This window comes from Ranitomeya imitator, chromosome 9, assembly GCF_032444005.1.
Source record: "Ranitomeya imitator isolate aRanImi1 chromosome 9, aRanImi1.pri, whole genome shotgun sequence".
Lineage (NCBI taxonomy): Eukaryota > Metazoa > Chordata > Amphibia > Anura > Dendrobatidae > Ranitomeya > Ranitomeya imitator.
In genome coordinates, this window is record NC_091290.1 from 137,999,919 (window position 1) to 138,017,110 (window position 17,192).

At 44.7% G+C, this 17,192-nt stretch overlaps 1 protein-coding gene across 1 annotated transcript in view; it reads right to left on the minus strand.

Annotated features, from left to right (window-relative positions):
- MLYCD (malonyl-CoA decarboxylase) overlaps nucleotides 1-17,192 on the minus strand; it is a 44,000-nt gene that overhangs the window by 5,487 nt on the left and 21,321 nt on the right. The window contains exon 4 of the mRNA XM_069739201.1: nucleotides 16,836-16,985. Within this exon, the coding sequence (XP_069595302.1) occupies nucleotides 16,836-16,985 (150 nt within the window). The remainder of the gene's footprint in view (nucleotides 1-16,835; nucleotides 16,986-17,192) is intronic.

Below are 17,192 nucleotides of genomic sequence, written 5' to 3' on the forward strand. Positions count from 1 at the left end.
GCACAACTGCCAGAATACTCACTGCTCCCCACGCAAGGACTGTGCGTATTCATTGCTCTTCAGCAGCATGCACAGTGTCAGCCGCCAGCAGTCATGTATGCCACTAATTAAAAAAAAAAATTTATTATTCACCTCTCAACACCAAGAGAGGTAAATATTTATTTATCTTAAGTAGCGGCACCACTTACCACCGGGCAACTGCAGGAAGCCAGTGACTGACACTGTGCCCACTACTGAAGATCAATAAATCATCACTGCTCTCTGCACACACAGTCCTGGTGTGTAGGGCAGTGAGTATTCTGGCAGCTGCCCTTCGGCTTGCGAGCAGCACATGATATCCCTGCCATGCTATGCTTACAAGCATAAAGCAGCTGCTGGCAACAGACCAGAACGCTGCAAGGGAGCAACGGAAAGGTAAACATAATGGTTTGTTTCTTTATGTTTTCTAATGGGGCCAATCATACAAGATTAAGGATGGGGCCAATCACACCAGGATGCTAAAGATAAATTAATATTCATTGCCCTCCACAGCCATGGGCGTGGAATGCAGTGAATATTCATTTCTCTTTCACAGCGGGCACAGGAGTTAGCTTCAACTACCAGCTCCAGCCTCCTGTGACCCACTTCTCTGCCAATATCGCTCCCCCACCTCAGCCAGAGCCAGTACATCCAAACTATAAGATGCACCCCACATTTTCATCAACATTTTTGGAGGGAAAAAAGTGCATCTTATACGGTAATTTGGACCAACAGCATGACCATACTACTGGTTCGGGATGTCGATCTTCAAAAGTGCACTGTCAGTCATCAGGAGCGCACTGTCTATCAGAAAAACAGGAAGCGGTGCACTCCTAAAGACAGAATATTAGAACAGTAAGTTCTGTGCAGAGCTAGGTGAGCAAGAACAATACTATTCAAGAAAAAAAAAAATTAGCAGGATTAATGGAATTTCAGAAGTCAGACCCGCTAATGATGATGAACTAATGGCACATCCTAGTAATAAAAAATAAAAAATTAAAACCGTGTAAGATAATCCCAGTCTGAGTATGGATTTGCTACAAATAGGCCTAGTCTTACAGGCCAGGAGTTTGGGCGAAAAGACCTGCAGCCTCTACGCACACAGCGGACCATTCTTGGTGGAAGTATGAACTTTTCAAAACATCTCCACTATGAACTACTAATGATTCATTTAACATTTCTCGAGTGAGTGGAACCTTTGGAAAATTGATTTCTAAATACCCCATAAATAATACCAGAGAGGGCAGGAGCCGCAACAGGGAGCAAAGAAGAGGACGTCATCGTATGAAGATAGAAAGCCCAAAACCAGACCGAACCGCGACACCCATCAGACCCAAACTGAACCAGGACTGCCCCCAGGGAAATATAATCTAACTAGTTTTTCTTAATTTTCAGGTTACATCAGGGGCTTATCTACAGCATTACAGAATGATGTTGTAGATAAGCTGATGGCAGTGGCCTTAGCTTATAGGCAAAAATGGGGTGAGATATTTCCTTTAAGTACTGAAATCAACTATAATCTTTGAGGGAACAACAACATTCGCTAACTTTATCCAACCTGCCCACATTCCAGGCGCTTCATCTAAATTCATAGGTCTGGTGCAACATCACACAGGCTGGACAAATCGGAAGACCCACCGGGTCAAAGGCGGTACACAGGCCTCTGGTCCGCCAGCCATGAACTACTGATGCAACCACCGCACTGGAGTCCAACAAATCTATATTTTTTAACAACTCTTAAATTAAAAATACAAACTTCCAACATTGTGACCAACCTTTACATTTATGGTCACGAGTCACCAACTGAGCCAATAATGGTTTCATTTCATCTGTCTTTTCGAAAGACGCACAAAAAATGCTGCATTTCTGCTGATTTGGGGGATTAATTCAAGGTCCTGATCCATCTAGAGGACGACGTTCTGCCAGTGGCCGGCCTCCGGTCAGCCGTCTAACTTGTTTTCATTAAATCCCTAATATCCGTCAGGGAGAAGAAAACATGCTTTCATTAGAGCCGTCATTAATCATTCCCGAGGCAGAAACTAATAGCAATGGCGCATTACACTTAACTTATTATTTCAGGCCACCGGTCACCATGGATACTACTTACCTTTTAAAACAATTCCAACCAGATCACCATGGAGTTTTCAATTAAATAAACTATGAAAATGTCAGAGACCATTTTGCTAATATATTATTTTTTGGTTTATTTTCATGGCCGATCTCCAACCAGGAAAGTCTAGAAGAATAGCGCATATGGGTTGTGATTCTGATTGGCCAGTGCTTTATTAAAAGGGTCTTCCAGGACCATGCTACTGCTGCAACCTCAAGTTGATAAATGTGCACATACCCCATAATAACTTGGAAAGCCCAAACATGCCATTAATTAAATGTGAGGACCCAGGAGGGAAGGGGAAGTGCAGGAATTAGGAAACCAGCACCGAATCAAAGGGAGAGTGCAGGGATGAATCGATGGAGGAGACTTCACACTGTGTTAATGTTTATCCGATCCATACAGCTTTATAATGAACCGGCGTTCTTGATTTTTTCGCTTTTAGGTGCAGCTGCTTCCGCTGATAATCCGCACACAACAGAAAACTGCGCCAAATCACTGCCGAGGCCGCGCAGGTGCTGCCATTAAATTTCACATCCTACATCACAGGACACATAAATGTTTGTGGGAAAACATATGAGATGGAAACGTTCCTGGGTTCAATGTGTTTGTGCATCTGCTTATATTAAGTGAGAACAACTGCCAAAGAACTGGTTGGGAAAAACAAAAAAATCTGTATTCTATGGTATTCTGATATTATCCCGAATCACGTAAAGAAAATGTTCCATGCTCAAATATTTTTGCGTTATTGCATGAAATTATCTTGACCTGACTGGATTAAATAAAGTTTACCATCATTGATGGATGTTTTAATTTTCTTACCTACATGCATATACTGGAATTGGGATTACAAATAATTTTTGATTCTATTGGGTTTCATTAAAAAAAATTGAATAATTTGACTCCTATAGACTCTATATTATGCTGTCTATGGCCGCCTGCAGAAGGGTTGGGAGCACTACTTTGACTAAAACAGATATGTTGGGAACATGATTGTGTGTATATTTAGGACAGGTTCTCCTGAACTTGTAGTGCAACCTTCCTTACAAACTTCACAGCTCTCCCATCAACTGATGGACTACTATAATACTGCCCCCTATGTATAAGAATATAACTACTATGATACTATCCCTATGTACAAGAATATAACTACTATAATACTGCCCCCTATGTATAAGAATATAACTACTATAGTACTGCTCCTATGTACAAGAATATAGCTACTATAATACTGCTCCTATGTACAAGAATATAACTACTATAATACTGCTCCCTATGTACAAGAATATAACTACTATAATACTGCCCCTATGTACAAGAATATAACTACTATAATACTGCCCCCTATGCACAAGAATATAACTACTATAATACTGCCACTATGTACAAGAATAATACTACTATAATACTGCTCCTATATACAAGACTATAACTACTATAATACTGCTCCTATGTACAAGACTATAACTACTATAATACTGCTCCTATGTACAAGAATATAACTACTATAATACTGCTCCTATGTACAAGACTATAACTACTATAATACTGCTCCTATGTACAAGAATAATACTACTATAATACTGCTCCCTATGTACAAGAATATAAATAATATAATACTGCCCCTATGTACAAGAATGTAACTACTATAATACTGCTCCCTATGTATAAGAATATAACTACTATGATACTATCCCTATGTACAAGAATATAACTACTATAATACTGCTCCCTATGTACAAGAATATAACTAATATAATACTGCCCCTATGTACAAGAATATAACTACTATAATACTGCTCCCTATGTACAAGAATATAACTACTATAATACTGCCCCTATGTACAAGAATATAACTACTATAATACTGCCCCTATGTACAAGAATAATACTACTATAATACTGCCCCTATGTACATGTTTCGCTGTTGCCATGTGAGTCAGAATCATTTATAATTTAGTACTTTGGGACTTCCTGTACTTTTCAGTAAACACTAGAAACTTTGATAAACCTGTAACCAGACAAGTGTTCTGTTATTTTAGTAATAGAGCGGCAGATGACGGAATAATTTAAACCTGGCATCTTCAAGAGAGCAATGTCCTCCTCCGACGTGCGCAGCCCCCACTCCTCCTGTACACTTCAGCTACATATTCTCGTCAACCGGTAAGCGGACAGCCATTACTCCTTACGGAGCACATTATTATTAGGCTTTTCGATTATGCTGAAGATCCTAATAGCACAGAAGACATCATGATTCACTGCAAAGTTAGAAATGCGCAAAGCAGGAAGACTATTATAAGCAGCATTGTGTCCCCCCAAAAATCACACTACATCTCCTACAATGCAGCACAGCATTGATTACTATAGAGAAGAGTTGTGAATGCAGCTCTTGATGGGGCTGGAGTATCAGACCCAAAAGTTACGGGGCACTTATTATTTATGTATTGCGCAGCGCTCAGCTCCTCTTTCTCTGACAATGGATGGAGCAGAGATCGCGCATGCGCACCTCCTGCCCTGTCTAGACTAGGCCCTGCAGAGCCCCTTTCCTAGGGGAGTGGAAAGTGGGGAGAACAGAGTGCACCAGACCAGGAATGGTGTATTTAGATATTGGGGTTGGATGGTGGTTTTAAGCCTGAAACATAATGGGACACTGAAGAAACAATTTCTTTCTCCAACAATGAATGGAGCGGAGATCGAGCATGCGCACCTCCTGCCCTGTCTACACTAGGCCCTGCAGAACCCCTTTCCTAGGGGAGTGGAAAGTGGGGAGAACAGAGTGCACCAAACCAGGATTGGTGTATTTAGGTTTGGGGGTTGAATTTATACCTAAAACATAACGGACACTGTAGAAACAATATTTTTCTCCCACCATGAATGGAGTGGAGATCATGCTTGCATAACCCCCTGTCCTGTCTAGACTAGAACCTCATGAGCACATTTCTTAGGGTGGAAGAATAGAGGGCACCAGATCAGGAATGGTGTGTTTAGGTTTGGGGGTTGGGTGATGGCTTCAGACCTAAAACATAATGAATACTGTAGAAACAATTTCTGTCTCTGATCCAAAATGGAGCGGAGATCGAGCATCCGCACCTCCTGCCCTGTCTAGACTAGGCCCTGCAGAGCCCCTTTCTCGGGGAGGAAGACACTAGGCCTAGAATGGTGTATTTAGGTTTGGGGTTGGATGGTGGCTTTTGACCTAAAACATAATGGACACTGTACAAACTATTTCTTTCTCAGATAATGAATGGAGATCGAGCATGGCCCGTCTAGACTAGGCCCTGCAGAGCCCCTTTCTCGGGAGAAAGAACGGAGACCACCAGACCAGGAATGGGGTATTTCGGTTTGGAGGTTGGACGGTGAATTTAAACCTAAAACATAATGGATACTGTAGAAATACTGACCCAGAAGAGGGTGTCAGTGAGATGTTTAGTCCTAGAGAACTGGAGAATATCAGAATTCAGAATGCAGCTCTGGAGGGGATTTGTGTATCCAGAGCAATAATATAATTTTAATACTGAGCAACCAAGCATGTAGAACATTTTTTTTTAACAACTGAAAAATGATTCGTTAAAAAATGTGTCCGAATTCCTTTCAGTAAATAGTCTCCCTCCGTGAAAACACTGCGGCTGGGGATAATGAAGAGGACGCGCTCAGCGGGTTTTAAAACCAACAACTGTGTCACACGTTTGATATACGCCTCGGTGTTACAGTTCTTTCCTTGGCAAGAGGAACAGACACGCTAGGGTAAACGCGACTCTCCGGCCAGCAAAACTCAAGTGTTTGACAAGGCTTCCGGTGGATTCCAGAAAAATTGAGCCGCCTGTCGTAAAAAAACAAACAGCATACTGCTCCCACCGAGGCCTGACCACAGGCGCTTCTTTAACCCTCACAAAATATATGCCACGTCTTGTATTAGCTGAGCATGCAAAAAAACAAAAAAGCACAGGGGCGGAATTTGTCACAAATGATAAAAAGGTGTTTGTACAAAACAATAAGGAATTGTCCAACAGAAGTGGATAACAAACGAGACATCTTGTGCGCTACTAAGAGAGTTAGAGTGCCCTCCGCTGTAGAGATAGAAAACTTATGTGCAAGACACAAAGAAAAATAAACATAAGCCGGAAGAATATGCTGTTCCTATACAAAAGATGCAAGTGTGGACCAATAGTACAAGCGAATATATGAAGCTTTGTAGGAGAGAAATCTGCTTCTCTCTACACTGATGAGCCACTTTCCTGCCTCTTAAACATGCACTCCACTCTGAAAAACAGCGAAATAGTGAACCAAGAGGTCGAGGAAAAAGAGAGAACTGAGGAAAAACAGAGAAGCAAGAGGCCTAGAACACTGAATAACCGAGGGGCCGAGAACACAGGGGCCAAGAACACTGGAGAACAGAGGGGCCAAGAACATTGGAGAACCGAGGGGCCGAGAACACTGGAGAACCGAGGGGACGAGAACACTGGAGAACCGAGGGGCCGAGAACACTGGAGAACCGAGGGGCCGAGAACACTGGAGAACCGAGGGGCCAAGAACAATGGAGAACCGAGAGGCCGAGAACACTGGAGAACCGAGGGGCCAAGAACACTGGAGAACCGATGGGCCGAGAACAGAGAGGCCGAAAACATTGGGGAACTGAGGGGTCAAAAACACTGGAGAACCAAGGGGCCAAAAACACTGGAGAACCAAGAGGCAGATAACACTGGATAACTGAAAGGCCAAGAACACTGGAGAAATGAGGAGCCAAAAACACTGGAGAACTGAGGAGCCAAAAACACTGGAGAACTGAGGGGCCGAGAACACTGGGGCAAAAAATACAGGGGAAAGAGAGAGAAAGTTTACACAGAATGTGCTGCTACTTTCTACTAAATGTAACCTCACCCAGAGCTGGATTCAGAAGTACACTTCTCAGTACTGTTGTATGATGTTGTCCATGATGAGGCTTTTTCAGCACAGCAGATAGTCTACACCCACCAGCTCAGAGACAACTGAAAATTAGAGAGAGCCTACAGAGAGAAAAACTGATGAAAAATGCATAACACAAGTCGATCAGTGAATTCTCAAGATGATACAGACCATCCATAAACCCAGAAAGAAGCAGTATAAAAAAAAAAATTAAAGGGGTTGTCTGGTGAAAGCAATCATGTATGCGCAGGAGAGGGGATAACTTTTTGATTGTGGAGGTCCAACTTCAGGGACCAGCACTGATCGTCATTACAGGAACTTTCAAAAAGACAGGTTGGATGCCAGACAGTCGCTCCATTCATTATCCCAGGGGCTGTCCAAAAAAAAGAGTCGCTCAGCAGACCTATAGGATTAATCGATTAGGGTCCTGGATCTGCCTACAAGCTCTAAACTGAAGATTGCAATAGACATTACAGTCAATGGGCCACTAATCTAGTGTCTCTGGGCATCTAATGCCCTAAAAAAAAGAACAAAAAAAAAAAAGATCCTATTACCTGAAGGCGGCCTTGGTATGAAGACGCGCTATCGCCATTCATTCACCTTGACTGTAAGCCCATTAGGATCTGTTCCACAGCCCAATTTGCATAATTGCTCGCCCTGACAACACCGTGTAAAAACAAATCTTTTATTGCAGTCTCCGGCGTGAAACATCAATCATGAAAAAAAAAAAAAAATCTATATAAATAAAAAGAAAACAAAAATCTGATGCATTTATCTCACCTGGAAACTCATCAGCTTCAAAAGGGTCGTGTGGCGCCTGTCACATCTGCTAATGTTACACAGCTGTTAGCTGGAGATAGAAGACAGTCCCTTTAAATGCGGAGGAACATGGCACGGCGTGGGCCTCCGCGTGACACCCCTCCATCCTCCCTGCTAAAAAGCCTTTCAGTCAGCCAGCGCTGGGCACAAAAGCCTTTTTGCAGATCCGAGGCAGTGACTAAGCAAGACAGAAAGGCACATCACAGGCGCTAAAGAACTTACCGAGCCCACAAAGAAATGACAGCAGCAGCCGGCCTTTGATGTTCAAGTGGTACTGACAACCGCAAATGTCAGCGCTAGATTACTTTTCACCAATGGGAAAAATAAAAAATGCATTAACCGTTTCACTAGCAAATATTCGATGGTTTGGAATCAATTAGTGGGGTGAAGGCAATACCCTAACAAATGGATAAAGAACTGACCGTCGTGGTGCGAGGTCCTATATGTAATAATGGTTTTACTGGTTCAGTGCACCAACAGCAAAAGTGTTTAGGTTGAGGTCCAAGCCCGAAGCTCTAAAGGAGTCATCCGTGTAGTCCCATCTTCTTCAATAGCTACAAATAAGCAACTTTGCTCATTTAACCATGATTAAAAATCTCAAGAATGCAGGGATATTTAATTCCATACTTTATGTTGCCTAGATTACCGGCCCCCTCTACAGTCTCAGTGGTGGCCGGTTTCCTAGGTAAGCTTGCCTTGCAAGAGCTGACTGGATCCACTACTTTTAGTGCCCCTGGGCTCCTCAGCTTGCGCATATTTTGGGCCAATGGTGAGTCTTCAGGAGCACACCACCTCCTGGTAAGGATGAAGCCAGGAAGACGAGGAGAGCAAAGAAAATGAGGCAAAGCCCTTTAAGACTGGCTTACACTTGAGATGAGTAACAGCCAAACCCAACCACCATCTAAGAAGATATGGAGAGGCGTTCTGACTTTCACCAGATGTTACAAGTTGGGGGAAAAGAAGTATAGGGCATGCTGGATTTCAATATGGAATCTAAGAGAAGCGGTGGCCAGACGTTATCTCCACTCAAAACAAATGCGTGCAAAGTGATCCGAGACGCGACACAGCTGGACAAGAGTGACCGATCGTACTTTATTTCGGATACAAGTCATTTTTATCCAAGAGCCTGGATTAACTTCCAAAATATTGACCCTTGCCTTGGTGGCATCGAGTCGTAATTCGCATAACTCGTTTCACTGCAACCTTGATGGATTACAAAAATAATATGGCGTCTGTAAAGGACATACATTTTGCACTTTAATAAAGGAGAGAGATTCGATGGCCACCCTTGCACCAAAAATTTCAACCAAAGCAGCACATCCCCCATAGAATTAGACAACCTGCCTAATCTTGTGTAGGTCCCTCATTCTGAACCATGGACTCCACCACACATCAGATGGCGTCCTGTGGTATTTAGCATCAAGTGTTGCGGCCTCTGTGGATACGACTCATTTCTCCAGCACATCCCACAGATGATTGATTGGATGAGGATCTGGGGAATTTGGAGTCAAGTCATCACCTTCATCTCGGTCTTGTTCCTCCACCATTTCTGAGCAGTTTGGCAATGTGAAAGGGGCAATAACTTGCTGAATTATGAACTGCCATGATTGGTAATTGTTCTGTACAGTGGTTAGGTAGGAGGAACGTGTCACATTCACATGATGCCAGGACACAAAGTTTCCCAGCAAAACATTGCCCACCACCTAGATGTGTCCTCCACGGAGACCTGACCTCACATCATCCAGTCTGGCTGGGATCACATAAAGAGAAAAGGGTCAGCATAAGCCTCAGACAGAAGATCTGGGGTCAGTTCTCCAAGATGTTTGGAACAACCTCCTGCTAAGATCCTTCTAAGACAGAGAACAAGAAACCGAGACGAAGTGATGAAGGCGACGGGTGGTCACCAAATATTTGACCTAGGGTCAGTTCTCCAAGATGTTTGGAACAACCTCCTGCCATGCTCCTACTAACACAGTGTACAAGTAACCAAGACAAAGTGATGAACGCGATGGGTGGTCACCAAATATTTGACCTGGGGTCAGTTATCCAAGATGTTTGGAACAACCTCCTGCCAAGCTCCTACTAACACAGTGTACAAGTAACCAAGACAAAGTGATGAACGCGATGGGTGGCCACCAAATATTAACCTGGGGTCAGTTATCCAAGATGTTTGGAACAACCTCCTACCAAGCTCCTTCTAAAACAGTGTACAAGTAACCGAGACAAAGTGATGAAGGAGGCGAGCGGTCACGAAATATTCACCCGATTTACTTTTTTCTTTGGTTCATTCACTTTGGATTTTGTTAATTAATAAAAAAAAAAACACTTGACACTTTTTTGGTTGGAAGCTTCTTACTCTGCGGCATTTTTCCCACACCTGCCTAAAACTTTTGCACAGTACCGCATTACCCCATTTAAAGGAAATCTAAGCAAAATCTGGCAACTTCTATAGCTTATCCAGGTGGTCACACTTGGCTGCAGACATGAAAACCTAAGTAGGAGTTTGGTCACCAAACTAAGGAGAAGAAAACGGCATCGATCCTAAAATTCATAAATGGTTGGATGAAAGAAATTACTGGGTGGAGGCGGGAAGAGTAGGTTTGGGAGGCAATGATCCCAAACAAGGTGGAATCTCAATAAGACCACATTAAAAAAATCTAATAAAAATGGATTAAAAGGAAAAGAAGGAAATAATAACTGGTGATTGTGCAGACACAGAAAGCTTTGATAAAGCATCTTGATCTGGAGACCCTTGCGTCCTGCGCCGAGAAGATAAGCGCTGGGAGGAATGAAGGCAGAATGTCCGTCTGAAAGTCTCTTATCAACTATGGCATTCGTATTCAGGGGGACGGGATCATTCATCCAATAACGTTGACCGAAAGCGACGCCGTGTGCGAGCCGAGAAGTGAAATCCTCTTACATGAAAGGTTAAAAAGTTTCAAAAAATTATTATTTCCTTCCTCAGATCGTCTCTTGACCTCGCTCTTGTTATCTTCAACCTGCTTTAAATTTAGCCGGCTGTGAAGAATAAAAGAAGAATATGGCCGGCGTGTGCCGAGACCGCGAGACGTCACATGGATCAAAAGGGAAAGTTGCCATTCTATTCTGCCACTACAGAGCAACCAAGTAGCGATACACGGAGCAGAATATATTTAACTTTTTCTAGGAATTATCTGCACAAAAAAAAAAAAATTAGGTCTACCAGCGAGACACTTACCAATGCCCCAGACGCTGATGTTTCTTATCGTCTGCAGTGCTGACATCACTTTGCCAGCGCTGCAGCTGATCAGCGCCTCTGTGTGGATGGAAAGCCCTTTGCTGAGTCGGAGCACACATCAGCGCTGCAGACGATCAGTAACCTTAGCGGCTCTGCCCACGTGGATGGAAAGTTTCTTTCCGAGTCAGAGCTCACGTCAGCGCTGCAGACGATCAGTGACCTTAGCGGATATGCTCGTGTGGAGAGAAAGCTCAGGGAGCAGCAGTGGCACAAGGTTTGCTTTTCTATTACAAATTGCTCACGGGCAGCATTCATTGAAAAAGGACAGCCTCTTGAAAGGAATCTGTTAGGGTCCTCGATCTCAGAATCTGTAGGGGTCCCTGTATATGCTGCTCATAGGATAATCCCTTTAAAAGGAAGGGAACACACGGGTATCCAGATACCATCAAAAGAGCAGAGGAAGTGGGAAACGAAGGGATAGGGCTGTTGGGTTTTAACATGCCTAATCCTTTGTTTTCAGGGAAGATAACCTGACAGCGTGGTTGGTTATTTGGTAGCGGCTTACTCCCCTCTCCCAGTATAAAAATCATGCAAATATAGTGATGAGTTCAGTAGAGCCATATTGGTTTTACTGGAAACAGAATTTTTTTTTGCCTCTTTTTACATTTCATGTCCGCTCCTCGGTATAACTGGGTTATTCTCTCAATTTCTCCATATGAAAAATCCCATAAAAGATGAGATGTGTTTGCAGAAGTCTCCAAAAATCTATACTAAGCCGCGGATATGAAATGAGCGAGAAAAGCGTCCTCAACGGGAAGGTTTCAGCCGCAGACGGCGATGCCCCAGCCAGATAGCATTGTAATATCCTATGAGCCGCTTATACTCCGCAGTCCATCGGGGTAACATTAAGCATCACAAATACAAGCTGCCCGCAAAAAAAAATTATTATCTGCAACCCACGAATGTACTGGAGAGAAACAAATAAAGGCATTTTGTTTGCAGGATAATGGGGGAAGATTACGCCTGCATTTACCGAGTGCTGTAATTGGGCAGAAATGGCCAAGGAAAGAATTACTATTAGTCTCTGCGAATTCCGGCAGTAGTCGGGTAATGGCGGCGGCCCCGTCCAGGTGCGCGGCATTGTGTGTCTATAGAAAAGCGCTGATAGAGCGCAGGCGGGTGCAGAAAGTTAACGGGATCAGCTCCCCGTAATCAGAGAACGGGGCTGTGAAGATTGCCGGAACAAACTAAGGCAAGTGAACGAGCCCCAGAGCCGGAACACAGGTAATTTTACTAAATGGGTGTTGTGCCATTTACACCACACGGCGCTTTTCACCCTCATCAGCCATACGAGCTGCAAAATAACCCAAGTGGCTGAATGTGAGATAATGTCACTGCAAATAAATAGGAGCTTATTTACAGGCAGGAGGATTACTGACTATGTACTTTTACACAAAACCTGTAGGAAACAACGATCTTGCTGCATGCACTATGTTCCCATAACAAAGTCGAACGGCTTCTGGTGCACATACCAGTCAGATATGTCCAGGGACTGGCCAAATTCTCTGTAACATGCCATCCACTCAATGTTCTGCTAGCACTAAAGGTGCTGGAACTACCTTTCTCTCTCTCTCCGGCTGTCATCCAATGGTTTACATGCCAAGAACTAAAATCCTGCCTCTCTGCTATCGCTGTATAGACTGCGACAAACAGTAAGGATCTGCCCTCCTGCTTCCTGTACAGCGGCAACGACCCGCCCTCCTGCTTCCTGTACAGTGGCAACAACCCGCCCTCCTGCTTCCTGTACAGCGGCAACAACCCGCCCTCCTGCTTCCTGTACAGCGGCAACAACCCGCCCTCCTGCTTCCTGTACAGCAGCAACGACCCGCCCTCCTGCTTCCTGTACAGCGGCAACAACCCGCCCTCCTGCTTCCTGTACAGCGGCAACAACCCGCCCTCCTGCTTCCTGTACAGTGGCAACGACCCGCCCTCCTGCTTCCTGTACAGCGGCAACAACCCGCCCTCCTGCTTCCTGTACAGCGGCAACAACCCGCCCTCCTGCTTCCTGTACAGCGGCAACGACCCGCCCTCCTGCTTCCTGTACAGCGGCAACAACCCGCCCTCCTGCTTCCTGTACAGCGGCAACAACCCGCCCTCCTGCTTCCTGTACAGTGGCAACGACCCGCCCTCCTGCTTCCTGTACAGCGGCAACAACCCGCCCTCCTGCTTCCTGTACAGCGGCAACAACCCGCCCTCCTGCTTCCTGTACAGCGGCAACGACCCGCCCTCCTGCTTCCTGTACAGCGGCAACAACCCGCCCTCCTGCTTCCTGTACAGCAGCAACGACCCGCCCTCCTGCTGCAGTGGCAGCGAAATCAACCCTAGCTTCCTGTACAATGCCTCAAAGACCCGACCACGGATTCCTATAAAAAAAAAAAAAACCTAAAGAGATGAACTGAAATATAAGTTGCTGTGCATGTAGGCGCATGTTCACACTGGCCACTAAATAGACAAAACCCAAGACAAAAGGAAAATAAATAAAAACCCTGCAGTAAATAAATAGCAGGAGTGCATGAAAATAATATAGGGTACTTAATTAGCATCATTTTGAAAAAAAAAAAAAACCTACAAGCCATCGCACCATGCCACAGTGACCCTGGACAGTCCTAAATTCTAATATTAAAACCTAACTGTCATGAACCCGAACCTCGCCACCCCACCTGGCGTCAATATTACGTCAGAAGAATCACGTAATGCGGTCTCCCCACTTTCACCAACGCACCCCCTCAGGACATACAAGGTCGGCTTGGTACAGTTTTACACAGACACCACCAGTCCACAAGGGCCCAGGGAGGCATGGGGAGTTAGAGGATGTTACACCACACTTGCTCATAACCCTGACAGGCTGAGAGAGCCCTTTCATTAGCACCAGTGAAACAGCGCCTGGTCAGACCGGCAGGACTGCCACAAGTTCCTCATTAGATATAAGCCCGGTCCATTATCAGGATTATATCGGGCCGGAAACCAGCCTCGGCACAGGAAATTAAACCGAGAAACGGACATGAGGAATCATGAATGGAGATAAAAGACCACACCAAGGTTAAGTTATATATTTAATCACCTTAAGGGCACACTAGACAATACACTATAGTTATAGATATACAATGGTCAGATATGCTAATACAGTAGCTGAATCATGTCAATTACCGGGTTAATGTTCGACCATGTGTGTGCTGGGACGCAGGGGGCATGGGCTGCCAGCTGGTTCCTAGGTCCTTCACAGCACGTTACTCAACGTGGTCCCCACCTTCAAAGTGAACCGCAAGCAAAACAGAGAGCCTCCATGACTAGCCTTTAACCCCTCACTATCTTCCTGCCCTCTGGGCTCAATCTAAATCCCCTCCCCTTGCCTCTAGCAACTAAAAATTCCAAAACCTAAGATGAGTCATAACTCTTAAATGGATGGTTCTAGGGAGGCGGTGTTGGAGCCATCAGATCCGGACGGGCCCCTGTTACGTGTTGAAACTAAACACAGCTTTGCTACCTGACTCCTACTAGACATTCTATGTATCACCCCACCCGGTGGTGCTTGTACAGATCAAGACTCTGGAAGGTGTTCGGACCGGTCCAAAGATCTCAAAACTGTAACCGGAGTGTGACCAGGACGTACGATAAGTACATATTCTCCTTATCAAATAATAGCTGTCTCAACAAAGCAGATAGACCACATGGTATCCATTTTGCAAGCAAGCCTTTTGCTCTAAGCTTAGCTGGCTCAAGGTTTGAGATCTGTAATTCACAGCCTTTTGAGGCTTGACCCCCCACCCCACTGCTGTGCTACATGTCCTGCTAAAGCTACACATGGGAAAGGAGCTTTATAATGCCCTGCCAAATAGGATACAAAGGATTGACATTAAATTATATTTCCAATATTCTTCACACTTACCTTTTGCCAAGTGACGTAAAATGTAAATAAGGGCTGAGAAGGACTGAGAAACGCCTAATGGACATCCAGCCATGGGGCAATGCAGTAAATAAATAGCATTGGCACATGAAAATAATATAGGGTACTTAGTAAACATAATTATGATTAAAAAAAAGTATTAACTAAGCACCCTATATCATTTTCATACACTATTGCTGTTTATTTACTGCAGAGTATTTGCTTACTTTGTTTCTATCTTGTGTTTTTCTTACTGTAAAGTGGCAAAGCCCTGCCCCCTATTTACTGTAAAGTGGTAAAGACCCACCCCCACTAACTGTAAAGTAGAAAAGACCCACCCCCACTAACTGTAAAATGGTAAAGACCTGCCCCCACTTACTATAAAGTGATAAAGATCCGCCCCCACTTACTGTAAAGTGGTAAAGACCCGCCCCCACTTACTATAAAGTGGTAAAGACCCACCCCCGCTAACTGAAAAGTGGCAAAGACCAGCCACCACTAACTGTAAAGTAGCGGAGGCCCGCCCCCACTTATGGTAAAGTGGTAAAGACCCGCCCCCACTAACTGTAAAATGGCAAAGACCCACCCCCACTTACTGTAAAGTAGCGAAGGCCCACCCCCACTTACTGTAAAGTGGCTAAGACCCGCCCCCACTTACTGTAAATCAGTAAAAATCGGTCCCCACTTTCTGTAATCTTTCTCGGAGTGCCTGATGCCAATAATGGATTACTCTTGATAACAAGGCAGTGGAAAACAGGTTAAGGTACCTTCACACTCAGCGATGCTGCAGCGATACCGACAACGATGTCGATCGCTGCAGCGTCGCTGTTTGGTCGCTGGAGAGCTGTCACACAACCAACGATGCCGGTAACCAGGGTAAACATCGGGTTACTAAGCGCAGGGCCGCGCTTAGTAACCCGATGTTTACCCTGGTTACCAGCGTAAAAGTAAAAAAAACAAACACTACATACTTACATTCCGGTGTCTGTCCCCCGCTGTGCTTTCCTGCACTGACTGTGAGGACAGCGGCCGGAAAGCAGAGCGGTGACGTCACCGCTGTGCTTTCCGGCTGGCCGGCGCTCACAGCCAGTGCAGAGAAGCACAGCGGGGGACAGACACCGGAATGTAAGTATGTAGTGTTTTTTTTTTTTTTTTAACTTTTATGCTGATAACCATCAGGTTACTAATCGCGGCCCTGCGCTTAGTAACCCGATGTTTACCCTGGTTACCAGTGAAGACATCGCTGAATCGGCGTCACACACACCGCTTCAGCGATGTCTGCAGGGAGTCCAGCGACAAAAAGTGCTGGACTTTCTGCAGTGACCAACGACATCACAGCAGGATCCTGATCGCTGCTGCTTGTCACACTGAACGATATCGCTAGCCAGGACGCTGCAACGTCACGGATCGCTAGCGATATCGTTCAGTGTGAAGGTACCTTAACACATACCTAGTGGCCAAAATTGTTTTGGCGAAAAAAACAAACAAACCCAGTGCGGTTATCTGCAATCACTGGGAGGTCGCCTAAACTGGACGATGATAATAATGCATAGCTTTAGCAGATCAAAGTGGTCTTCAACAGCCTCACCCCATGGTTGTTTTTTTTTTTTTTAAATAGAGAGTACTGAGGTTTTCTACTCTCAAAATTATTCTCAGGATCCAATCAGAGGCTGAGAACAGTCCAGCATGAGTTCTGAGAAGAGCAGAGGGTTTGTTACAATGCACTGTTGCAAGGATAATAGGAGGACGATTGGTACCGCTGCACTGTAGATTCGGCAGCACATGCTATGGAGCTAGGTAATAAGCAAGAGGGACGCTTTACCAACCTGTAGTTCCTTCACTACCCTCTTGATGAGATAATTGCCCAGCTCCACGCCTTGCAGACCTTGTTGCGTCAGACTAATGGAGTAAAAAATGGCCGACTTGATCTTCTTTTCCTCCTCTACCTCGGACGGAAGAATCTCTTTCACAATTGTCTATGCAAAGAAAAAAAAAAAACAATGAACATGTTAACAGTTCCACAATAAAAACCTATGTCCACACTGGTGAAAATGCTTTACCCCATTTCCATTAGGTGGCGATAAAGAGCAGAGGACAAAGCTCCACCCACAATATGGCAAAATCCCGGCTCTCCTGAGGCCTGCTGGGTAGGATTTTCACACCAGAAAAATAGCTCATGGGCA